We start from the raw sequence: 27,092 nt of genomic DNA, 5'->3' as shown, positions 1-27,092 counted from the left end.
TTTTATTTCGTGTTCGATTCGTCATTCGATGCGTCGGAGGCAACAGATACCCCCCCTCCCGCCCCTCATTCCTCCCTCGCCCTCTATGAGACTACAATGTCCCCGATCCGTGAGACCTGATCCCTCCCCACCCCCTCCGACCCCGGATGCTTGTCAGCGTTGGACACCCGAGGTGGACGACAGGAGGGCCAAAAAGAGGAGGAATCCCATTCCAGAAATACTTCGCTCCCTCCCCTAGGAGCTTGGGGGGGCCCTGACATCACCGGACGTCGAGTCGGAGTGCTCGAATGGGGGGGGGGGGGGTGTGGCTCGACACCATTTCTTCTATCGTAGGATAATTGTAGTTGCCGGCCACACACTAGCTCGTCCGACTGACTCCTCACAGCCTCCGCCTCCATCTGCGGCCATCCCATCCACCACAATGCTTTCCTCCGTTAATGCATTTGCCCTCTTCTGTTAAAGATGCTTCAGCATCTCGCTGGACCTCGGTATTTCCTGCTTGAGCGTCTAATGCTCGTTATTTTTATCATGGGTTTGCTCCAAAAGACAACGTTTTAACTACATTAGAATTAAATCATTCGAAGCATTCTTTTATTTTAGCCGTGATCCACATGAGTACAGTGTATTAAATAATACACTTATATGATTATTTCAAGCATATAGTACATTGGTGTGCATTATGTCGGAGCTTGGTCGGAATGCATTTTCGGAAACGTGGGCTTAAATGACTCTCGGGGTGGTCGTGGTGGCAATCAGCGTTCCTGGTGATATAGCGGATGGTCCATTCCGAGTTGTCCTTGGGAGCCTTCGGTGTCCCCCCCCCCCTAATGCCCAGAAGTGATTTGTCTACCCTCCGCATCGCCAAGTGTTTGTGCGAAATCAGACTCTTGTGCTCACGAATTGAATCAGAAATGTCGATATTAGTCGTGCATTGCGTTTTTGGAACGCGAATTCATGAAATCACGCCCTTACTCTGCGTAGACATTTCCACGGCGTGTGTGTCTCAATCAGCAACCGTAGTTGTCGCATTCGCGCTGATTTGGTTAACAGTGGCGCCGTTGCGCTATAGTCACGAAAAGTTTGATCGAGGGATTTAAAGTGTCCTACTGTTGGCGTTATCGTTGGTCTCCGACTGTTCATTGTCCACGGAAACAGTGTCCCTGCACTTTGGCCATTTCACGGGAAGAGTCTCTGTCCAACGAAGGACTTGTCGCGCGTGAGAAACATTCGGAACTCGCAAATCAGGGAAAAATGGCACTTGGTATTCTCTTGCAGCAATCTCTTGCGGGATGACATACATATTTGGAGCTCTTTGTGGGCGATGGGAAGGGGAGGGAGGAAGGGATGGTGAGGGCAAGCCACCCCTGCCATCCATTTCGGGGCTTAAATATTTGAAGCGACGCATTGGACTCGGTTTATTTCGTTTGCGAAATGGACGTGTTTGCTCTTCGAGATGGCGATTTGCGTGCGTCGCCCCCATCTCCTCTCGGTGTGTCACTGGCGGTGCTGGAGCTCCTCCTCCTCCGTCGCTCCGGCGTCGTTTATTGTTTCCTCGAGAAGAGGATGGAGCCTCGACCCCCCCCCCTTCCACAGGCACTGCAATCCAGGAGACGTGACGTTTTAACAAGTGCTTCCCCCTTCCGATTGGTGCCTTTTTTTAAGTCGCGAGCCGAGTGTCCTTGAGTCGACCTTGTGTCCCCGCCGCCCCTGCCCCTCGCCTACTATTGCTCATCTCACGACTTTCATTACCATTGCACTCGGCACTACTTCCTTTGTTTTTCTGCCGGAGACTATACTCTCTCGTGTTTGCGTGCCCCCCCATACCCCTTTCCCCCCCCCCCATACCCCTTTCCCCCCCATACCCCTTTCCCCCCCATACCCCTTTCCCCCCCATACCCCTTTCCCCCCCATACCCATTTCCCCCCCCATACCCCTTTCCCCCCATACCCCTTTCCCCCCATATCCCTTTCCCCCCCCATACCCCTTTCCCCCATATCCCTTTCCCCCCCCATACCCCTTTCCCCCCACACCCCTTTCCCCCCCACACCCCTTTCCCCCCACACCCCTTTCCCCCATACCCCTTTCCCCCCATACCCTTTTCCCCCCATACCCCTTTCCCCCCATACCCCTTTCCCCCCATACCCCCCTTACTTGAGGTTACTGCACCTCTTCCTCCTCTCTCCGCCCTGCTCCCCAAAGTGTTCCTCGTTTGAAATGGCATCGCAAGGGGGGGGGTGGGCAGGGCCCCCCCCCCTTCTCCGTGCCCCCCCTTCTGGTGTCCTCTGAGCGAAAGCCTTTAGCGGAGTGTCTTCTGTTGTCAGCGCATGTATTCACCTTTCGTTGAACGGCAGTCGTAATTATTGCGGTCGGACTGACCTCCACTTGTGTACATCGCTTCGAACAGAGGAATCAGCTGGTTTTTTTCGGTGAATAGGTGACTAACTTAGGTGAATAGGTGCATTATGTGATTCGGCTGAAATAGAAGAATAGGCTGCTTGCGTGGGAGATGTCAATAAAGAAGGGATCATTTGGTCTCGGTTTCGCCCAATTAGAGACATCTATCTAATAATTAGGAAGCTAATTCTATAAGCCCTCATTAGGTTTCTGTTTCATTGCTCACCGACAGGCTTTACGGGACGGGATCTCTGCTGACTATCATTTGCGGTAAGTAAAAGCGTCTCAATTGGTTTCTAATTAGCGCTCTGGAGTCCTGTGTTCATTTATTTGCTTGTCATGGATGGTAACTGGGCGTGCCAGATCACGTACAAATACACTGATACCCACGCGAATACTTAGCTAACGTGCAATGCACACTTGACCCAGGACAGGGCTGAGTGCTGGTGGCCCTCGCCTATCGAGCTGACCTTCGGGTTGACCGCCGATCCGTGCTTCGATTCAATGGTTTAAGGGAACACCCCGAGGGTCTTTTGCCGGTTCTTTAGCAAAGTAGTTCCTTCTCGCCTTTCGTGACTTCCCCGAGGAACGACGTCTCCGCGTGCCTTATCCTCTCGTGATTTGTCGGCCCGGGATATTATGTCAATCAATGTAGTTGTAGATTAAGTCGCTGTTGTTAAATGAGTCGTGACCCTTGCTTCATCATGGTGCGAGCTTGTGGCAGATGGCCTGGAGAGGGAAACGCCGCCATAATGCAGAAATCCATATTGACCACAACCTGCGACTGCGGTCAAGTTATCCACCGATGCTGGAATGTGAGAGCATTGTTAGAACACTAGGGACCCGCCGCCTCATTATCGCTTCGTCATGGAGATTTCATTTTCTGGTCCACTCCCGCGCCTTGGAGATAACGGCGCTTAAATGCGCGCGTCGTTGCATAGCGGGCGGGCCGCGACCTCTTGCTCTTCCTCTCCCCGCAGCGCACCCTCCACCCCCCACCACAACCAACCGCGTGTACGGAACGGGAGATTATTTTAAGTTTCGTTCATTGCTGGAGTGGGCCAAGGCGAGTGATTAACTGGCCTTGTTCAGTAATTTGTCTATGTTTGTGCCCTGCAAACCACCTCTATAGTGTCTTGCAGGGGTTGAATACGCACCAGACTAATTTTAACCCAAAATACTTTTCCCTCCCACCGCGGTCGGGCTATGTTCTTCTGATCTGTTATCGTTCGGGGAAAAAAAAGGCAACTTAAACTCTCTTTGGTTGCTAAGAGATGTCGATGCCATTGTCCAGCAGATGTCGAATGGCGTCCGCTAGCGGAAGGAGACTTTGAAGCCTTTACTAAGTCATTGCGCCGTCTACGTAGGTTAAGCAAAGAGGGATGAAGGGGTGAGGTAACGCTCGAAAATCGGAAACGGGGGGGGGGGGGGCGCGGGACCACCCAGTCAGTGATCGCGGCGTGAATGCGTCGCGTGAAGGCCCTCGGACGCACGGCCGACGGACGGGTGCGTGCGTGTGCCCACATGTCGTGGTGTTTCGTCCGTATGAGCTGGTGCGTGCGTATCCACAGCCTCACCCCCCCCCCACTCCTCCCGATTCCCTCTCCAAGGGGAGAGCACAGTGTCCGTATGGGGTGTTTGTTTGTATTCGTGTCCAAGAAGAGGCAATCTTCGTTCCCTCTTCGCAATGGCGTCTTACTCCCTCCACCCCATGCTCGCCATTTAAACCATCCCCCACCCCACCCCCTTTTCCGCCATGACCCCTGGAAACTCCATGGAGTCTGTCAGGCGCGAATCCTCCCCCCGTCGGTGGATGTGTTGGGTGTTTCGACAGGGAATTCCAGACTCCCGGCCTCTTTCTTCACTGGAATGCGACTCCCATTCCGCCCATATCCCTTCATTCCAATCCTCGTTCCCAGTAACTTTCCCTCAATCATCCCTGGTTATACACACAACCTCGGCGCAACCCCCGTCCGAGATGCTTTTGTCCTCCTCCTGTTAATCGCCTCCCTCCCCATTCTTCGCCAATCCGATTAATCCTCTTCCCCTGTGCATCTCTGCATCCGTGCTGACGCACCACGCGCCAATCCACACTTTGATTGGCATCCCCCCGAACCAACCCCCTTCCCTCACCCCCTGTGAGATTCTCTGCTTCTTGCATATTAATAGCATATGCATGCTGTTAATAGTTGGCAGATATTTTTAAGATTCTACCAACTTCCCTTCCAGCGACATAACATTATCGGTACATTCTTACTTGCCAAAGGTCATAAACTTTCGAGACTTGAAGTGGTCCGTGTGTCGCTGTAATATTTCGCATTCGCACCAGTCTGATGTGGATGGCGAAGCGATATCATTTCGGCGCGGCGAACGCGCTTCCACCGACAATGGCCTCGGTTGTTTCGCGATGCACCCGACGCTGCTTCCCTTCGTTCCCCGCATTATTCTCGTGGCTCGTCGTGCCGTGGTACTTGCCGCCGTGCCCCCTCTTGCCCTGTGCTCTTCTGGAGTGTCGGTCCACGAGTGAAATTCCGATTTCTGTTCGACAATGTCTTCAATTTCATCTTCATGGCAAACATTAACTATTGAAAAAACTAAACGGCGAAAAAGGTTAAATTTGAACATTTATGGAAGTGTTACGTGTATGAATAATCCGCGCCTTCTGAGTATGGGGTCACTTTTAATATTTATGATTTGCTACAATTTGGAAATAAGTATAAAATGACGGTTAAGAAGGAGGACGGTGGAAACAGTGTGCGGAAGATGTTATACTCGACGTGTTTGAGAGGAAAGTCCTTCGAAGCTCTCTCACTCTCTCCCCCTCCTACAGATCTCTTCCTTTTGACGACGTGGGCCGCGATTGGTAATGGAATAATGGCTCTCGGCTCGACTCCGGAGGGGCATGCATGTGGCAGATGGCGGCGGCCGAGGGAGTAGTTACGTGCTATCGTCGTGAGTGTGTTGTGGGGCGAGAGATAGAGAGAGGGGGGGGAGTTAAAAGGACGCGGTCGGGGTTCCGGGGGCGGCCACCAGGCGGCGGCACCTCTCGGGGTGCCCCCACTCTGTCTCGCTGAGAAGGGATGACGAACGCACGGACGCTCTCGCGAACACGTACGCACCGCGAACGACACTGCTGCTCTCTCGTGTAAGGGCGGAGGCAAACGCCCTTTCCCTCCCCCCCTCCTTGCGCGGCCTCCTGGTCGTTATCCACCCCCTCTGTACGTACAACTCGATCTTGCCCTCACCCCCGCCCCCCTCCTTGGTCCCCCGCTCGTACGTTTTAAAGGGACGGCTGACTGACCAACCGGCGGTCCGCTCTCGAGTCGCCGGGCAAACGTGACCGCGGGGCCGGAGGGTAGGCGCAGGCGATATTCGCACTTGGGCGCCCCAAGTTGTGCTCGTAAGTGATTTACAAGAAACGTTCATTCCTTTGCTGCGTCATAACTTCTCTCACTCTGTGATGCTGCTTCGTGAGACGGGCACCCACTGGGCCGCACGTACAAAACCTCTTCCTTACACTTCCCGACGGGTAACCCATTTCTTGTAATCTCTTCTCACTCCACTCCCGTTGCTTTCTCAAGATTTTGGATGCAGTACTCCTCTTTCCCTATGACCCATGCACCTCGCAGCCTCGTTTGCTTATTCTTGTTCGAAGTCCTCTCGCAGTTGGATCTATTCCCAGATTGGATCGCGTGCAGCGCAGAGAAGCTAGATTTGTAAAACGATGTTTTGATACTCTTTGTTGCGTATCCAAAACATGAGCAATAAGAATATCAAGGTAGAATGAAAGAATATGGTCATGGCAGTAATAGAATATCATATTTGGGTCGAAATTAGTCTGGGGTGTGTTCATCCCCTCCCACGCACCCCAGCGGTGGCTTGCAGTGTAGCACTAATGCAAATGCTTCTAATCCGCGATTCCTTTCCTGGTTGGTAAAACATGAGGGTGTTGCGTGCCTGGTGTTGTTCGATGTGTTGTGACATGTATTGCGGTGGTCTACTCACGCTGGCCTGACGGCAGTCTTCCATAATTGGCCGCCATCGAAGAGAGTCGACGATGCTTTTGTGGCCGACTGCCGTTGGTTATTTTTCGGTGTGATGACGCCACCGCCTCGTTATGTTTTTGTTTGCCCAACTTTCGCGCCGCCGTTGCCTCAGGATATGTAATTTCCCCGTCAATTAGACGCCGCCTCGGTGTTTCTATTCGCGTCAAAACATTCTACTGACGTCTATGACTGCTGCTGCTCGCATTTCGGGCCTCGACCGGCTCCACCAATTGCGAGTGAGGAAGGCCGCCTGGCTATCACACTTCTCTCCAACTGGCGCGGGCCCTTTCTTTGCCACTTTGTTTCGCGGTCGCATCGCCCGTTGGTGACCGACCGACGGACGGCGGCGGCCCGAGGCACCTGCGTCCTTTCTTCTCCGCCGGGCACGATTTTTTTTCTCCTGCAATAACAATCGACCCGTTCGATTTCGTTTCGTGAAATGGGATCGGAGGTGGTCAATTTGACGTTTTTGAAATGATGATGGGAAGCGATGGATGACGGACGCTAAGACCCCTTGCAAGGGGCGGCGAGAGGAGGAGAGACGCGCCACAGGTTGACGAATTATTCATGGTGGGCTGTGAAGCGATCGTCATGGGGAGGGAGGGCGGTTTGCTTCGCATCGCGCTCGCACCTCGACGGGAGCAGGGGAATGATCTCCGTGGGTGTGAACGATCTGCACCAAGGTGAAAGAAACTATTTCCAGGGATGCTGGACTCCCTCCCAGCATCCTTCGATTTTATCCATCACCTCCCCGTGAATTCGTTGTCCATGTCTTTCTGATCTGCACGCGCCTAACTTGTGGTTCTCGACATTCCTGGGGCCATGCCACGCCCCGGGAAAGCCATCATCGGTGCTGGCCGTGCCACACACCCTGGCGGTGGCTTGCTTAGTACTTTCCCCGTGTTTCAGAATTTCACTGATTGTGGTATCAAATGAAAATGGAAAAAGTTGCCTGATCGCCTCATACCATCGTGATTCTCTGCGCTGGCATTCTTTAGCTCCTCCTCCTTCACCCTTGGACTTCACTTATTCAACGATGTACATTTTCAACGGCGAATCTCTCTCATTTGGCAGTGGATGTTAAATATCAATTTTTTGGGGTCAATGTTTCATTTTCTGCAATTGTCAGCATAAAAAACTAACCGCGAATTAACTCCTTGTTGTACTAGCTATAAACCTGAAGGTGGTGGAGGAATATGGTGAACAAGGTCGTAGTGCACTCACTTTTCTGTATTTTTAATTTTATTTCTTTATTGTATTTTTATTTATTGTAGTACCCAGCGAGCCACCGCTCGGGTGCGTGACTAATTTTGACCCTACCGCGGTCGGGCAATGCTATACTTTTTGTAGAAGCTTGTTGAATATTTTTGTATTCTGCTGATGAAATTAACGTAAGCCTATTAAAGGTTTTGCGAGTCGGAGCGCAGTTGAAACCGTAATTTATAAAAATCTTTTCCAATTTTTCCAGAGGTCATTATTTGGTATTGTTCTATTTAGTTAATTTTCATTCATATGGTACCCTGCCAGACACTACCAGGGCGCGTGGCAGGTGATGATCAAACAGCACACTACTACTTTTGACCCAAGACAACCCCCCCCTCCCTCCCTTGCGCGGTCGGATAACGTGCCTCTTATCTCTTATCTTTTCTGCGAAATCCCAAATCCACCCGCTTCACCCTCAATCTCCCCAGTTCCACCCGACCTAGACACCCTGGCCTGGGATTTAATGAATTTAAACATTTTAGTACCCTGCAAGCTACCGCTAAGGTGTGTGGCAGGGGGTGCCGCCCATTGATGAATGCAATGTTCGCTTGCCCGCAGGTGGGGGTGTGTAGGAAGGCCACCCTCGTCCCCGAGCGAGGACGTGGCTAGCCCCCCCCCCCCCCCGGCCGCCTCATAATCTCGGGACCTGAGGCATTTCAAAGAGCTGCGTTTCCTTCTTCCTTCGGCCCTAGGGGGGGTGGGTTGGGGGTTGAGTGAGCGAGTGAGTGCTCAGGGGAAAGTGCTCTCTCCCGGGCCTTCTCGTTCGCGCGCTGTCAGCAGGACCAACTGTCAAGGAGATTGAGAAGTGTGGGAGAATCCGTACGAGGCGATACACACAGACCGAGGGGAGCAACACTCGCAGATTTCCGCTTCCCCAAAAAAAGAAGCCGATCGATAGATCAGATCAGCATAATGCTTTGATTTGCCTTTCGTTATTTCCGTGACGCGCATTCGATATGCCACTCTCCCTCGCCCCGCCGCCGCCCCACAACCTTGGTTGTGCTGACTGACTGGTGCCTGGTGAGCCTCAACAACACATCGCCCCCCGAACACATCCATAATTCATGCTCCAGACACACACACACACCCACCCACTCACTCACTCCTACTCCCGTGGTGGCCACGGCGCCACGTTTACTCTCTCATACATATATATATATATATATATATATATATATATATATATATATATGTGTATATATATATATGTATGTATATATATATATATATATATATATATATATATATATATATGTGTATATATATATATATATATATATATATGTATGAGAGAGTAAACGTGGCGCCGGTCGCGTACTCAATATGTGGGTCGCGGTAGTCCAGTGGGTAGAGCATTGGACTGCTGACCAGAGGGTCCCGGGTTCGATTCCCGGGCAAGGCACTCGGGGCACCTGCAGCTGCACCCAAGTTAAAGTGATTTGTCGGGTACCCAGGGTTTCCTGGGAAAACATAACCGGCACAGGGAAAGGAACTAACTGGCCCCCCTACCCTGATGTGTGAATTTTCACACGCCGTATAGGGCTTAGTGTTGGGTGATCTCTACCATCACCTAGTAAACCGACCTTCGGGTTGATTACTGTGTTTATGGTTTATGTAAATGTGTGTGTGTGTATATATATATATATATATATATATATATATATATATATATATATATATATATATATATGATTTCGTAGACGTAACACGGAAGTGCCGAATTTCTCTCGCACCCCTCACCTCTACTATTCCAGCAGTCATTACTTCTCTATCTTCCGATGAAGACGGAGTAGAATTCCGTCGAAATTATCAAGAAATAACGTGTGAGTGATCTTTTTTGTGTTTCTATATTGTTTGCTACTGTGTAATATATATATACTCAACGCCACTAGACACGGAGTGCCTTCTACCCAGGATAAAACATCATTCGGACTTTATTGGTCTCAGAAAGCGGTTAACGCATAAACAAATCATTTCCGAGGTAGGGCATTAAAAATAGAACGGTTTCCTCCTCCAATATTTTGGAAATGAAATAGTTTATGGGAATAAATGAATGAGTAATGAGTTACATCACATGGACTACAACCTTAACGTGGTGGAAGGGCTTGCGCGTTCCGATGACTCCTAGAGCTGTGCTGGCGGGAGCAAGGATGATTGCTCCTCCTAGGGTCACCCATGACTGATGGGTCAAAGGTTAGGAGCCAGACGAAAGGTAGTCCACGCAGCTGTAGTAGTTTGTAGGTAGTCTGTTCCTCAGTGAGGCGGCTACAATGTCGTCTGACCCCAGTGGGGCGGCCAGTAATTGATGGTGTCACGTTAAAAACACTATTGAGGAAGGCAACGGGAAACCACCTCAATTATCATTCCCAAGAAAAATATGATGGACAATAGAGATATTTTGAGTCCTGGCAACTACGAGGCTCGGCTCAATCGGCCGTGTGTCGTGCCCGGCAGCGGGGGAGGCAAGGCTTCCGCGGTCGTCATCCCACGAAACCCTTGCAAGGGAAAACCGACAGAAGCAGGACAAAAGACGCAGGAGAAGAAGACCAAATTAGTTAGAATAGGAACGTGGAATGTTGGTACAATGATGAGAATAGGGAAACTGGAGAATATTAAGCGAGAGATGGAAAGGGGAAATATAGATATTTTAGGTCTATGCGAGGTTAGATGGAAAGATAGCGGGGATTACTGGAGTGATAGGTATAGAATAATATCCAGCGGCGGGGACGAGAGCCAACGAGGGGTTGCCATAGTATTAAAAGAAGGAGGGAGTTAATGACAGGGACTTTGAGTAAGGATGTTAAGAAAAGACTCGTAAAATCTTTGATATGGAGCGTAGCTATGTACGGTGGGGAAACGTGGTCATTGAAGCAGGAGGATAGACGTAGATTGGATGCTTTTGAAATGTGGGTGTGGAGAAGAATGGAGAAGGTGAAATGGACAGAGAAGAAAACAAATGAGGAAGTGCTTGGTATGGTGGGCGAAGAGAGGGGTTTGTTGGGAGCAATCCTATGGAGGCAGGAAAAGTGGATGAAGGGTTTGTTGACCGGCAGTGGGATGTTGAAGACTGTGATAGAGGGTAGAATGTTGGGCAAAAGAGGAAAGGGAAGGGACAGGATAGGGATGTATATATATATGTATTATATATATATATATTATATTTATATTATATATATGTATTATATATGTATTATATATGTATTATATATATATATATATATATATGGATCGAATGCCCCGTTGAGGAACTCAGGGCTGGGAAGCACTCGCGGTTCGAAGGGTAAATTACCGATCAAATTACCCTGGCGATGGTTTGTAGGGTGCGTTTGATGTCTAGAAATTATCTTAGGCGTGGCGCCTTGGGCGTGCATCCGCATTCCCCAGCGCCCCCTCCCCCAATTAGTGTCGCCAGCGAATCAGTGTTCGCGTATTCCGGCGCCAAAGAAGTACCCACAAAACGCGTGCAGTGTTTCTTTTGCGCTGCGTTTTTCTCGACGCGGTCAATCACTTCGCTCGTTTCCACGGCAGTCGCCTCCCGGTCACCCCCCCCCCCCCGATCGAGGCCGCCCTCTCCGATTGGTCGAAAGGTGATGCTGCTCCCGGTGCATCGTCCCTCCCCAGCGCACCTCTCCATCCCTCCTGACTTGAGTCCTCGAAAGCAGAGTAGTCAGCCCGATATGCGTGGATGGGTGGTGGTCACGTCGTGCCACGCCCAATTCGTGCCGTTTGGTATTCCCTCCCCCATCGTGGCTTGGTATTAAGATAGTAGTGGGTGGGTGGGTGGGGGTGGGGCGTTCCCAGTGAGGTCTACAAGGCAGAAGCATCGCCCGACTTGTTTGGAGTCGAAGGTCATTCCCTAGCGATGTCCGCTCCCTGCTTTACGCTGCGTTAGTTAATCGGTCGTTGAGGCCGAGGAAGTCCATACTGGCGGGAGGACTAAATTCGAATGAATTATTTAGCGTCCACAGTGTACTTTCTTTGAGAGACTTTCTGAAAGGAGGAATTCGACGGAACGGAGAGGTTGGGCACTCGAGGTGGAGAGTGACAAGAGGGGCGTGGGGGGGGTGCTCGTCTCCCTCCCCCCCGCCCCCGGTGAGTGACATTGACCCTGGGTTTCGGCGCACAGGACACGTGCTGACCCCTTCCCGCCCCCCATCACGGCTTCCTCATCCGCTTTCGTCCGGGGCGCGCCTCGCCTTCAGTTCCCCCGGAGGGAGAGGATAATGCACGAACGCACGTGCCTGCGTAAGCCCCTCCATACGCACGCACATACACACGCCCCTGCGTGACGACGTAATAATATGCTCGGGAATCCTAAACATGGCGAATTTTATTTCCTGCAGGTTTCGGCTGGAATGTTGTTTCTTTTTTCCGGTGAAACGTGTGTACATCGAATTAATTATTCCAAAACTATGGGTGGGCAAGGTTTATTTGTATTCATGTGCTATTTAAATGCGGAAACAAATAATCCGTAATGCCTGACTGAGCGCCGAGAGCAAGCCAGCTGTTTGTTATTCCCATGTGAAATTAGGCTAATTGCTCTGGCCAATAACAAGAAATCTCGAGAAAGCTCCGAGAGCGTTATTTCGGTCCACGGGTGACTACCACCGCCGGCAAGGGCTTGACAGCGAACCGAAGTCGCCACCGAATTCCGAATGCTTTCACTGTTCGTTTTAAAAGTTCGTCAATTCTTTCGTGAGGAGGTGTTTTCTTCCGTTGTGATGCGAACTTTTTCTGGGCGGGGGGGGGGGTGGATTGCTTTCCTCCTTGGAGTGGTGGAGGCAGATGGTTGGAGCTCACTCCGAGTTGAGGAGGAGTTGGATCGCCATTTGCGATGTGGGAGTGGCAATGATTGCCTCCGGATTTCCGTGGTGCGAGATCCTCCGCCCTCCCCCCGCCCCCCTTGGGTATGGGCGTCGGTGGATTGGGAACGAAGGTGTGCGCACACTCCGCACGATCGCCCCTGACCCCCCCCCCCGAAACTCCCGAGGGCTCCGAAGGGACGTGCGGGGATTGTGGGGGGGGCACCTTCCTTCAGCAGCAGCTCTCCTCCTCCTCTCCTTCGGAAGAGGTCACTCAACCAAAGCCGCGCGAGTCGTTCAACCCGGCCACCGCCTCCCATCCCCCTCCCCCCTCCCCATCCCCCAATCCCCCATCCCCCATCCCCCTGCCCCTCCGCCGAATATTCCCAACCCACCCGCGTGCCCGCCATCTTGCCTCTCCCCCACCCCTCCCACCTTCGCACCGCTGAAGCCGCAGCCCTCCCTCCTTTGCCCCGAGGGGGGACCCTCTCTGCTTCCATAGTTTTCGCTACGATTTGTCTTTAATTAGTCTCTGAATCTGCCCTAAAAACTTGCTAAAACATCGCTGAACTCATAAAAAAATTATTGCGAAAAAGTTAAATACCCGTAGAACTTTATATTTTATTAAAAGGATCATTACTCTTGACTATATTACCCTCGCCTTTGTTTTTATAAATTTAATGTCGTCAAATATATGTTGTGAATAAAATTCGGTGGATTTTAGTTATATTTTATCGGTCACAAGTAATTTTAGTTTGATATGCATGCATGTTAATTTACCTAAAATTAGTTCAACTACCCGTCGTGCTTTTTTAAGGGAACATATCTTCGGTTCATTTGATACTTCGTGCGTCAGCATGCGTCTCTCATTTTACGTTCGATAGGTCCAATTTGCTGTTTGCATTGCTTTCGGGCAGTCGGTAATTGTAACCACCCATTTCGTGTCTTCTTCGAGTGTTCCCACTCACAGAGATGCTTTTAATTCTTTGCCCTCGTTCAATGTTCCTCTTTCTCGATCAAGAGTCGGGACTGCGCCAATTTGGCAACAATGCGCCCCTCCCCCCGCCCCTTCCTCTCCCACTCTCTCGCATAGACCTTTGTACAACCGCTTCGAGAAATGTTTCGGTTTCCTATGTCCCCCTCATTCTCTTTCCATGCTTCTTATGGCCCTTGGGGTTTTTTGATCTCCCTCCAGTAATGGCAGCTTTCGTGAAGAAATGAGCACCACCCATCCTCATGGGACGCGTGGTGCTCCTCGATATGGAAGCCCCATCCTATCTCCTGGCGACACATCTCCCCTCTTCGAATCATTTTTTTCGCTTCCCGAATGGCGAGCCTTTCCTGCCGAAAGATCACTGCACAATTTTCTCCCCCGCCCGAGCGCCTTTTCCGGCCACCGTGCTCCTCGCTGCCCACCTCGATGGCCCCCCCGCCGAATACGTCCAAGGGTGATGGTTGATGCAATGGGCGACCACACTTGCCAAATGGCTGGTCTCTCTTAGCTCTTCCATTGGCTTTTGGCTAATTGTATTTTTCAGGTGTCCTCTTGGAGAAATGAGGGCAACCCGTGACTGTTACTCCCCGCCCCCGTTCCTTCAATGACACGCACCTCGGGGGCCATTTGAGGGCCGTTCGGTGCATCTAAAGGCTTGGCAGTTCGGATGACAATGTTTGCTTCTCGAGTGGTTGTTGCCCTCACCCGACAGTCGAAGACAAGGCGTTGTTTTGGTGGGGATGACCAAGTTGGTGCCTCCGACGGGTTGTAGGCTACACACTCTCAACGGTTAAAGGCAAGCCGCTCGTGTTATCGTTTGGTTTTCCCGTCTCCGTCCGTCTTGGGACAAGTCTGCGCGTCAATAACGGTTGCATTGCGTTCACTGACCTCCGGCGTACTCTCCCGCTTTGGTCAGAACTCGCCGCGCCGAAGCGAAAACTCGAAAGTCTCGATGAAGTTGAAGCAACTTTTATTTAGATGGAGTGATGTTGTTTTCTACCTTCGGCAGCGCCCCTCGTGGATTGCAACTGTCGTTTCAATGCTAATTCCACCCGTCAGTCACCATTTTGTTCGCCCTCGCGACGCGGTAGTCTCTTTCGTCGCTCGTACATGTCGGATATTAGTGTCCTGCGTCAATTAAAAATTAATCGTCGGGTCCGCGCCGCGTTGACATGATAAACACGTATAGGCCCCCCTCTCCCCCCCGGCGTTGATTCGTGACTTCCGCACAACTCGGGAGCACTATTAGTATTCTCTTCGCAGTCGGCCTGCGGAGCGTCGTCACTTGCTTACTTTGGTTTGCAGTCACTTCCGCTGCGAAATCGCGGGTCATGAACTCCCTCTTTCGTGCTGCGACTGCTCCCTCTGGCCGGCCCACTCGTCTCGAACAGAGGCAGGTGATGAGGGCACGGATGGCATGCGCACTCGCTGGCGCACGGCTGCCCGTTTCCCCATCCCATGAATGGAATAATATTTTCGGGAAAAGTTACGAGAGAAAGCATTTCGGAAAAATGAGGACGTCCCTCCCGATTTTGGGATTGCGTCGCGTAATCCGGGACCATTGTGTGTGCGATCGGGATTATTTCTCATTCAACAGGTTAATCAACTTGGGTGTCGTTTAAAAAATCGACCCGAAGTATCATTTAATGGGGAAGGTGACCCGCTGGAGCCCAGAGTGTAAAGGAACGTTGGTCATCGCGTATTTCGTGATTGCGAACGAATTAGCTCGAGAGGAGTCGAGGGCAAGCCTCCTTCAGTCCGGTATTGAATTGTCGCCCCGTCCAGTTCGATCAGTTTTAACAGGGTGCCCTGTTTTCCGATTAGAGCAATGGGCGCGCTTTTTCGGTGCGTCGGAATGACCTTACCCGGATCACCTTGCTTATTGGCGGTTGCGACGGAATAGCCTCGCTTTATGTCAAACTCCTGGAACGACGGAAGACGATTTTGTGGTGAGAATCGCTCTGAAATCAGTCATTTTGTTTTGTGACCGCCTCACGCCGCGTGTATATTACGGAGGCGAGCTGTCCTGGGGGGGGGGGGCAACTCGCCTACGGTTTGATCTCTCCATGGGTTGTTGTTCCGGGTTCAGCGTCCCCTTGGGTTCTCTTGACCCTCCGTTCGCCTGGGAGGGCACTCCCCTCCTCTTACACACTCCACCCCTCCTCTCCCCACCGCCCCTTATTCCCAGGAACCCCTCTTTTCACTCAATCGCATCCCGTGACCACAAGCGCGCTGGCCGAGTCTCCTGTATGTTGTCGTAACCTTTTCGTTTCTCCGCAATTCCATTGCGCTGCCCGCGACTCACTTCCTCGTCGGCGAGATCGGTCCTTCCTTCGCCCCCTTCCTCCGAGTGCATCGAGGCCGCTGGGTTTCTTGATGATTTTTTTCGGGAAGGGAAGTCGTTCCTTGTCGCCGGAAACCATTTCAAGACATTCCCTTGGTTCTTTTGCTTTCAAGATTTAATAATGTAGCCTTAAATGTTAAAATATTAAAGTTTGGAAGCTTTCAGTTGATGCCTTGAGCCAGGAGAGAATCGAGTAATTCAAAAGCCGTTCATGGATATGTTAATGGAAAACGTAAAACTGAGTATCGGTTGCCATTTAATCATTATCCGTTCGTATTTATTAGTCGAGGCCAAGAATTGTTCTCTGACTACGGAGGTTTGTGAGAGCAACGGTGGTGTCGAGACGTGGAATAACTTCAATGAGGCCCAAGGAAATATCTTTCGAACTTAATCGCCGTCCTCGGAACGTTTCGTGCCCGTGTCACCCGTCTCCTTGCCCGGGGCCGAGTGGAAAGTGCTTCACGCTTACATCTCACGTGTTCATTCGATCGGCGATGGCTGAGAATGACGCGATACATTTCAAAATTCCCGGATCAGACGGGTCTCTCTGACACGTTCAGGGCCCACGGGTCGTATATTTAGCCGTATTTCTGTTTTCGTTGGCACACGGAAAGCAAATAAAGTGAAAACATTAAACACGAAATTTGACGTCAAGGGTGATTTGGAGACTTAACGTATGAGTTCCCAAATTGACATTCTGCGGTTAATATCAGATGACACATCCGCGACAGCTTGGCCTTCCTGGAGCGCGGTGGTCTGCGAGAGGGGGCGGGGTTGGTGCGGCGAGGCGCGTGCACCGTGTGCCCTCGCTCTGGCGGCGTCGTCCCAGCTACCCCCCTCGCCCCGCGCACCCATGGGGGAGGGGGTGCCTGCCCCCCGAGTAGTGTAGACGCAAGAGGAAGTCGAGGGGCAATGACTGCAGACAGAAGCGATCGATGTCAGGGGAACGCCTTTCCCCTCTCCAAGCAATTCAGCCTAACTGTAAAATAGTGTAACCCGCGAAAATTGAAAGTGGACCAATGGGCGGTGGCAATCGCGAAGGACGTTTCTTAAAGATGCACTCGGAAGCTGCGTCGCCGGGTAAATCGGATTGTATTCGGGGCGTGTGACGAAGATCAAAGGGTACAAGTTGCTGAGAGTTCTTTTTTCATGCAAATACCCTTTCTAAAGCCCGCACACCGTGTATCTTTCATCGGTGCGGTCCGTGTTTCCATTGACGAGTGCTCCCTCGGCGTGGAAGCACCACACCAGGGTGTCGTCATACTGTCCTCGCACCCTCCGCCTTCCCCTCCCTCCCCTCCCCCCTTACCCATGTCCCTATTTCGGCCCCACTCCCCCCTCGAGGAGGGGTGGTTGTGTATTGTTTGGGGGGAGGCAGGAAGGGCGGGGACGCGGGGGTTGGCAACCCCTTCGACGCGAGGATGCGGCCCAAATATTTATTCCTGCCGCTCGCTCCCTCTTCTGCAGATGAATGTCACTGACGCGTGATTACGTCGTTGCAATCGAAAATTTCCCGTTCCGGAGAAGTGCGCGCCGCGTCGTAAGCCAATGGTGGGTGGTGCTTGGCTTTGAGACGAAAGGACATTTGTCCCTTCGGGGGGAATTTTCCCTTTGAGCAAGGAGACTGAATTGTTTCTTCAGATGGTTAAACACGGAGACGGAGAGAATAATTAGATAGCCTTGGTTGCGCATAAGAATTTCTCTCGCATGCATAATTTTAATTTCCGTAATTCGGACGACGACCATTGTTGCATCTTCCCGCGGTGTCGGTGTTGATGGGTATCATTAATGTACGGAAGAAAGAGTACGTGGGCCGACCGTACTCTACCCCGAGGGACGCCGGCTGCCACTCGTTCATTATTAGACCGTGGTACGGCTAGTAGCACCTTCTGTTTGCGAATTGTGAGGAAGCAATAAATCTAGTTCAAGACATTAGAGTTACTTCCGTGCCCTTGGATTTCGTATATCAATTCGGATTGTTGTAAACCATCGAAGACCTTTTTAAAACCGATGGAAGTCTCATGGACTTGTCCTTTCCTCTCCTCCGATTAATGGATACGTATCGTTTGCCAAAGGCCTAACTGCGAGTCTCTCATTTACGAATCCTCGCCGTCTGTTGTAAATACGGTCTTCAGGGTCGTGGTTGATTTACGGGGTTTGGTTTACCGGAAGTCCCTATCTTTAAATCGCATTCGACGGCAAATCTGCGCTCCCCTTGTGCTCGCCCATTCATCCGAGCGTGATTTTGCCCGACGAGCACCAATTCAAGAAACCCAAGCCTTCTCTTTGCACACGTGCCGTGTTCCCCCAGGAGTGTGTCTGTGTAGACGCACATAATTATGCATCTTCCTTTCGCATCGCAAAACGCTTTCAAAAAAGCAAAAGCTATGTTGCGCACCCTGTCTATATTATTATTATAAGGTAATCTACCGGTTAAGGTAGGTTTTTGGATGGACACAACGGCCAAATAAATATTTTGTGACCCCAAACAAAACACAAACTCCAGCATCCTACTCTGCATCAGTTCCCCCTTCATCCACTTTTCCTGCCTCCATAGGATTGCTCCCAATAAACCCCTCTCTTCGCCCACCATACCAAGTACTTCCTCGTTTGTTTTCTTCTCTGTCCATTTCACCTTCTCCATTCTTCTATACTCCCACATTTCAAAAGCCACCAGTCTACGTCTATCCTCCTGCTTCAATGACCACGTTTCCGCGCCGTACATAACTACACTCCATATCAAAGTTTTCACGAGTCGTTTCTTAATATGCTTACTCAACGTCCCTGTCATCAACTCCCTCCTCCTTGTGAAAGCCTCTTTGCCTAGCGCAATTCTTCTCCTTACGTCCCTACTACTTTGACCGTGTTGGTCCAAAACACTACCGAGATGCGTAAACTGTTCTACCTGCTCTAGTTTTTGCCCTCCTATTTTAATGTTTAGCTTAGCCTTTTTCTTTCTGGAAAAATATAGCTCCTTACCTCTATTGATGGAGGTGGTTTGGCCACGAAAACATCGGAATGCGTATAAGTTAGTTTTATTTGTATGTTTTTCCCTGTGTTTTTTTCTCTAGCGCTATCTCGCTTCTTTGTTTACCAGGAGTGGGAGGAATTTGATGACATAATCATTGAATTGGTCCTGCAGCCTGATGCATGGAGTTTGGTATCGGCTGTGCTGCTGTTAGGGAGTTAGTGAGTGCGAGAAAGATGATGTTTTTTTAATCGCCCGTTCCCCTCCGAACCGCCCATTCTCCCTATCCCCATAACCAAGCACTCAACGAGGGTGGAAATAAATCGGTGCCCTCGGCGGTTTTCAGTTCCCTAATGGTGCGGATGTGGTGTGGCCGGGGCACATCCTTGATCCCAACACCCCCTTTTTCCCTCCCGCACTCCACCCCCCCCCTCCCTCCCTCCGAGACGCTAAATGGTGTCGCGGTGCCGGAATGTGGACGACTCTGCTCAGCGCGTCGCCTTCGATCCCAAATGGTGATGCTAGGCGATCCATCGCGCGGCCGCGTGGTGTTTCCGCGACAGGCACGCACCATTACAATTATATGTTGCTAAAACTTTGTTGACGAACTAAAGGCCTTACGTAATTCGGAAGATGCAAATAATTTGTACAAACTGCTGTACTTGAACTATATTATCTTAAGTTGAAAAATAAAGCATTTTAAATGTAAATACAGTGGTTAGGTAGTGTGTAAGTGCTGCTCTGTGCTCGTAGCGAATCGGCGTGGTCGGTTCTCGTCTCATCTTACTGGCGAGGCCTTCGCGTGTGCGGGCGTCTTTCCTTCCACCCCTCGGCCGTTTCTTCTTCTTGAGAGGGTGGACGGGGGAGGAAAGGGGGTGTTGGTGGCTAGGGATTCGTAGTCGAGGAGGGAAGGGGGCTTCGTCTGGGGAAGAGGGCACAGCTGATGCGCCACCTGCTTCCTCTCCTGCCCCGAGGAGGATGAGGTGAGGGGCCAATCTCGGGAGAGAGAGGGGGAGAGCGGAGGTATGGTGGTGGTGGTGCTGGGACTTTGTGTGCGTTCGGTTTATGATGTCTTGAGGGAATGGGGGTGTGGGGAGGGAGGGATGGATATCTGTACTCTCATCTTTCCTTCTCCAAGGGCGAGACGTGGGCTTCTGCCTTTTCCTCCCTCTTGCTTGCTTCACTGGGAGACGTGGAGCGAATCTCGTGGCGTGCACCCATCATTATGCGGCGAATGACCGCCTAAGTGTTACATATATCTCCTTATTGAGATGTCCAAATATACAGGTATACATATGCATCTTGCCCAGCAAACCGGAGGAAGGGTGGGTGCCTGGCGGGTGGTGTTGGGTCACCAACTAATAAAGGGTCATTGGTGTTCGATCGCATTTAGGTCGAATCTTAAGTTGGTCATTGGAGGCGTCCCCCATTGTTATTGTTCCTTTTGTGCAAGGTGATGGAAATGATTGCTCGCGTTGATCTGTTCGCCCCTTCGACCTCCCGCCCTCCCCTCGCCTGTGAATGCGATTGCCGCGGACTGTTCCCTCCCTCCCTTCCTCAGCGCTTACTTCCGATGATTCTTCGTAAAGGCCACATTTTAGTGAACTCCTTCGGTCTGACTTCTGAGGATCTCCCTCGGTACCTAACATTGTGGTTTTAATGCACATAGTTGCTTTTTTGTTGTTTCTTACACTACGCGTGTTTTATAAAACGGCTGAAATTATCAAGAAGAAAGAAAGTGCTGTATATTTAAGGCTATCGTAGGCGAGGCGGTGTGTTTTAATTGAGTCGGTCGCAACGAAAAAAAAAACGTTTAGTTAATTTATCTACCGTAAAAAACTTCAGTAGTTCAACGGAAATTTTAAAGTAATAGTTATCCTTCGTTTATAAACCGAGATTTATTCGAAAATAACTGCGAGACCACCAGTGCAACTATGTAGATACTCCGTTGTCTCATACATTTCGAAATCAATTCACTCTAATAAACTCGTTGAGGTGACCGAAACCTGATTTTCTGGGTGCAAGACATGATATGAGACCAAGGTTTAATCGTCGTTGAAACTGGCGAAAATGTCTTGCGTTGGTGCGCGTCTTTGCGTGTTGTCGTGCACCCCTGCTTGTTGTCTGCGGTGATCCTGGTCGTCGCATCCTGTTTTCATTTTCGACTCCTCCCCGACAGCAGCCTCTTTCTCCCCGCCCGCCTTCTCCTCGGGAGGACCCCTGCCCCCCTTCACATCCGCCTCTCTTCCGACCGACCCCTCCTGCTTACCGCCGCCGCTGCATCCGCTGCTCCGAAATATACACCCACCTGCTCGCTACCTCCTCGAACCCCAAGGACCCCCCCCACTTCCCCCCGAACCACAACTCCGACCCCCCTCCCCCCTGCACTCGAGGCGACCGATGCACTGCACCGACTGCGTGGACATCCTGGCGGCCTCCCCTCCTCTCGGGCGCTACGACCTGCACGGGACCCCCCCCACCTCCCATGGGCTAAAACCCCCCGCTAAACCCATCTTCGTGTATTCGATTCTCAATTGGACTCGCACAGGCATCCGAACTCGAAATCACAACCACCGCAATGGTTAATCTTTGGCAACCATTTTAAAATTAGAAATGCCCTTTCTTTTCCTAAGAATTCTGCCCTCCTGTCTCTCTCACATATGGCGCATGCGTTTTATAATAAATTGTTGAAATTCAAAAAAACAATTTCCTCGGAAAGGTCACTCTTTAATCAATTTGTTTTTTGTTCATTCCGTTCTTGGTTGAGCCCTGATTCTTGTGGGGGTTGGTAAGGTTCCTTCGTGTTCGATTATCAAGAACTTATTGTCGGTTCGCTACGTTCGTTAAGGTTAAGAGTGGCATTACACCAGCGTGGTCGGCAGGGAGTCGAGCAGGTATTCCAAAGACGGTGAGCACGCGGGGGGACCCCGAGTGCGGCTTCCTCCGTGCTCGTGACTCAATATTCCGTGCGTGGCTGTAGGAAGCGGGGTCGGGGCGTGGATCTAGGAAATCGTCGGGGCGTGGATCTGGCAAAACTGTTTGGAAGGCCGCCATCGTTTTCGTAATCGGTTCCTTATTCTTCCTTGGGTCTTCTTCCCCTGAAATGCGGGGGTTGCATGCAATACAAGCAGTCGGGTGTTGCCCCGGCTTAGAGCGCTCCACTGTCGGGATCAACTGCCCCTGTCTCGCGCCCATTTCTCTTAATAGCATATGGGTGGATGGGCGCGCGTGGCAATCGGGGCCCCGCCGCTCTACGGGAGCGGTCGAAGCGCCGCCGCACCCTAGAGCTCGCCTTCCCCGGGGGCCCCTCCCCCCCTTGCCCTCCACGGAGAAAAAATATCATCTCGGCCCCCAACCCTCGGGTTATCTCCCACTCCGCCCCACTTCTGTTTCGGCCCCATTCGACGCAGTGCACACCCAAGGGGACGGGGAGGGGGGTGAGGAGCGTGTTCCAGGGGCAGCAGGTGTTGTCCGTTTAGCCCTGCCCACCCTTCCTCTCCCCTCTCTCCCCACTTCCTCGCCTTTCCTTCCATTTTCGAAGATCCAAAGGGGTCGGGGGGAGTACCCCTGCTGCCCACCCTATCCTCCCCTCTTCTCGCTTCCTTCCTTCGTTCTCACCTCGTCTGGACCGGCGCTTCCGAGGCAGGGCCGGCCGGCCCTCGCTCGCGCCAATGCCACGCGGCTGCAATTGTGCGGGCGCTGGTACACTTTCAACCACCCAAGGGTCATTACCTCGACCTGCGTTCTCCGCGCTGTCATCTTCGGGCGTCGCCGGCCCTTCCTTGGCAAAAAATCCCGTAGTTGTAGGATTTGGTGGGCGCGTCGTTGACTGCAGTGTGTGGTTGACGCGTACATGGAATGCCAAAAAATATTTTGAAAAGGACTTGATCAGATCAACAAAAAATGGTAACTTAAATGAACGCAATGCCCAAACGCTGAACGGTATTCTATTTCAAATAGACTGACATCCTCCGCGTTGCCCAGGACAACCTCCGAACTCTCTTGCAGATCGGGAAAAAGTGGCGCACGTGTGCATCTCGACTTGGTAGGCGAGGGCTGTGGCGCGCGAAAACCCTGCGACTCGCCTTGGGGGGTGGGGGTCCTCCTGAGGTTTGCCGGGGGAAATGGCGGACGCCGGGGCTTCGTCGTGCGCACCCGAGGACAATTATCCGGGTGTGACCATCAAGCGTGCGTGATGCTCTCTCTCTACCCTCTCGCATCATTTACCCGGTTGGCTCGTATGGTGTACGTCTTTTGTAGCCGTTAAATGAGTCCTATTAATATTGTACAAATATGATATCCTTTATTTCACGCGTATAACCCTAACTATTCCAACTCCTGCTCCAAATGTTAAGGTGGAAAACGTTTGGAATAGATGTTCTCCTAGCTTAATAATATCTCGTTTTGTTCTGATCGGCAGGTGTCTCTTGAAATGAGTCCCTTTTAATACTCGCCCTCGGGAAGGCATTTAAATGAGGCAAAAAAATGAAGATGCGTTGAATTTCTTGTCCTTGCGAATCCGTCGACGTCACTAACCCGTCTTCTTTTCCTCTCCGCAGATTACCACCAGAAGCGAAAGCGTCTCCTGACGCAGGACAAGGCGCCGGCGTCACCTGCCCCCTCCGCCTCCGGGCAGACGCTCTTCAAGAAGGCGAGGGTGCAGGAGAGCTAAGGAAGGAAGAGGGTGCGTTCCAGGGACAGCCCACCCTCCCCCGAGAGCGGGGTGGGCCGCACCAGTGGAGGCGGGCCGCCGAATGGGGGTGACCAACTCACTCCCCCTCGCCGCTCCCCGCGGACCCCTACCCCCTAAACCCCACCTGGCCCACGCCCGGAATCCAAGATTTCGGCCGAGGGAAGAGAAAGAAACTGTCGCAAAAAACGTTTTTTTTTCTTTTTGTTGAGCAGGAGAGAAGACAAAGTAAACCGATCTCTTATCGCAAAAATATTTTTTGCGCGCGCTGTGGCGCGTTCATTGGACTGGCACCTTTTTTTACTGTCAGCGTTTATATTTTGTTCTTTTTATGACTCTTGTGAACGCAATGGTTATATTATTTTCGAATTGGTCTCACTTGAAGGCCTCGTCTCAGCTACATCCTTTGGAGCCATCCCACCCTCTCTCTCTCTCTCTCTCTCCGACCCCCGTCCTCCCCCCCTTCTCTGTACCACACCACGGCGAAGGAAATTCATGGGAGGGGAGGGAACGGGTGTCTCTATCTCCCCCTTCCCCTTGTTTTGTTGTAAATAACTTGAATGTATTTATTGCGTTTCGCGCGTCTTTCAATAAAAAATGTGCGCGCCCGTGTGATTTCGATTTCCCTCCTCAATCAGCGCCCTCCCTCCGCCCCCGTTCATTCAGTGTGCTCTTATATTTGTGGAGATGCGTTTGTTCTCACGACGGCCGTGCGCCCGCCCTCGTGTCAACCCCGCCCATTCAAACAATGCAGCGACACACTTCCCCGCTCGAGTGTCAACATTGCCCTCGAGGGAGAATTGGTTGTACCAAAAATCAAATCGTATTTATTGTTGCGAACCAGCATTGGTTGTTATCGCTGGATGCCCCGCCCCCTCCCTCCCCGCCCACCCCTTCTTTTGTTAGTCACGTGATGCTGACACGTGATCCTCATATCTCCTCACCTCCACATTATCTACATATTCGTGTTAGCAAAGGATATGGTTTTTAATACGAAGAGTTAAAAAAATGTTAATTATTAAATAAAAAAGGGATTCATGATGTGTATAGACGTATTATTTTTTGATCGCACTATTCTATGGGTGGGTGTGTGTATGGTATTATTTGCAATTGGTAGGCCTAAGAGTGATGAGCATATATGGTGGTCCAGATGTTTTTCAATGGCCAGGTTAGCTTACATAGTGGGTTATACCTAAGTGGTGGATTGGATTATTATTTATCAGTAATCAGGAAAACGAAGAATATCCCAAAACTTTTTTATTAATGATGAATAATGTTGGGGTTCAGTTATCAATGTTGGCTTCGGTTGATCTTCCAAAGATATATTAAAACCTGCGTTTTCTTGTTTCATCTCAATTCTTTCTAATATCTTGAAAGATTATGTTGCTTCTTACTTATTATTTCCTAGTTTTTATACAAATTTAGAATAATACGAGTGAGTTAAACTTTCTCACCGTACCATTGGTCACATTTTCTAAGAAATAGTCAAGGCTGTTTGTTATATTTTTCAAGGGGGCTTTCTTTTTCTATTTAATTAATCCAAAGACATATGTAAGTACAAAGTTGATTATTCCCCTTTTTTTTATGAAAGTGGAGCGCGCGAAAGTATTCGCAAACATGTTTTAAAACAAGCGCGATGCCCTTGGGGCCATTGAAGATCTCTAAGAGCATGTTTCGGATGCTCCTCTCTCGCTATCCCCTTAATGAGAAGACCCATAGTAACATGTAACCTTTCATTATTTCATATATATATATAAATATATATATTATAAATATAATTTTATTTTAATTACTGTGATGTATTACAATATTGATCTCAAACCTAGTGTTTTTTTTGTAATGTGAAACTTCGTTTCGTAGTTATTACGTATATGTGTGTTTGGAAAAGTTGTATGTAAAAATTCTGTTGTAGAAAAAAAAGGTAACAAATATAAAAAATATGAGAGACTGTGTGGACAGCAATAAAGCTTCTGTTGTTAGTAAATGAACAATGTGTTTTAATTTATCCGCTGAAAAAAGCACTCAAAACTGACCTTGGTGAATACTATAGAAGATGGGGCTGACTTAAGAGTAGTCCATGAAGTTCACCTGTGAATATGTTCTCACGGTTAATCAGTGTGGATTGCAGTTTTGATGGTAATTATAATAACTGCAATATAACGTGTGTTGAACTAAAAAAACTCAACCAATGTTTGTGTGATAGATATCTTTGTGGGGTGGGGTGAATAATGAAGGGGCGTCCATTGCTTCTTCATCTTCCTTGTGCCCTGATTGTATTTCTCTTCCCTCCAAATTGAAGATTTGGTTTCGAGGGCTCATTTGTCTTTTGGGTAAACGCAATATCAAATGCGATGAACGTTCGCTACACTACTGGAACAATTTGTACTTATGTTTTCGCTTACTAGGCTTAAAAATTTCACAAAGATTCCGAATCCATTCGGAAGTCACGCCCTTTGACTTAAATTATTGACGCATTCGCTACGTTTAGCCATCCTACTCGATTTGAATATCAATATTTATTCATTTTGCACAGAACACTGACAACACATAGAATGTTATCTGAAATACTGACGAGGGGTATTTTTCGTAACCCAATTCAGATTTTGAATAAAGGAAATTTCATGAAATTAATTCAATGAATGGGGTTTTATATGCCCGGAAATAAGTTAGGACGGCTCGGTTCCCGGGATCCGGGTTCGAATCCTGGTCAAGGCGAATTATCCTTACACTTAGAAATTGTTGCATTGTAATGCGTATTTGCGGATGACTCCGTTGAAAAGTAACTACTGCAGGGTTTTACAATTTATGCCTAAAATATTGTGAAATGATAAACCAAGATGTAATACGATTCCAAAGATGAAAAAAATTAGTTCAAAATAACCTCTCGTGACGTCAGGCTATTGTTGGTAGTAGGCAATGCACAATTAGGTCTTCATAGAGAGTAGTTAGAGAGGGTAGAGCGTCGGAGGAGACGGCTGGCTATTCGGGCATCAAATGGTGGGCGAAAAAATAGCATCGATGAGGTGTTTCCTTTGTCATATTATTTATCCAACATTTGGTCGAAAAACGGTATTGCACACGTTTATAAAATATCTGTTGGTCGAAGAACTTCGAATTCACCCGTCCGCATATTGACCAGTTGTGCGTCGGGATGATGATCTACCAATCACAAAGGGAGCCTCCCTCCATATCCTACCATTAACGAAATTACATACCAACTGATCCCTCTGGTGGAAATGACCTCGGCCGCCTCACCTACTGACTGCTCCTAGGATATTCATACGGCAAAGCTGGAGTCATTAATGGCGAAATGGAAAGAAGAGAATCGAAATCATGTGAAGCCTTGGAACTGCTTGAAGATGTCCAAGGGTTTTTTTTAAATGGACATTGATTAAGGGTTAATTTGACCGTGATATTTTTTGCTAGACCATTGTTAAGATCCCCAAAAGGGCAGCCGTACTATAGGACAATAGGTCATGAATAAACTTTGATTTTACCCGTAGCTAAGGCGGTGCTCACGATCATTAGTAGGGGTAGAGTAGATAGGATAGGCATGCTATGTTGCACAGCATGCTGGGAGGTAGTATTGCG

At 50.0% G+C, this 27,092-nt stretch overlaps 1 protein-coding gene across 1 annotated transcript in view; it reads left to right on the top strand.

Moving 5' to 3' along the window:
- LOC139693356 (cyclin-dependent kinase inhibitor 1C-like) overlaps positions 1–25,486 on the top strand; it is a 33,073-nt gene extending 7,587 nt beyond the window's left edge. The window contains exon 2 of the mRNA XM_071591483.1: positions 23,371–25,486. Within this exon, the coding sequence (XP_071447584.1) occupies positions 23,371–23,483 (113 nt within the window). The 3' untranslated portion in view covers positions 23,484–25,486. The remainder of the gene's footprint in view (positions 1–23,370) is intronic.
- Positions 25,487–27,092: the final 1,606 nt, after the last annotated feature.

The sequence above is a fragment of the Hetaerina americana genome, unplaced genomic scaffold, assembly GCF_022747635.1.
Source record: "Hetaerina americana unplaced genomic scaffold, ioHetAmer1.1.p SCAF_47, whole genome shotgun sequence".
In the NCBI taxonomy this organism is placed as follows: Eukaryota; Metazoa; Arthropoda; class Insecta; order Odonata; family Calopterygidae; genus Hetaerina; species Hetaerina americana.
This window is presented reverse-complemented; position numbering and strand designations above follow the sequence as displayed.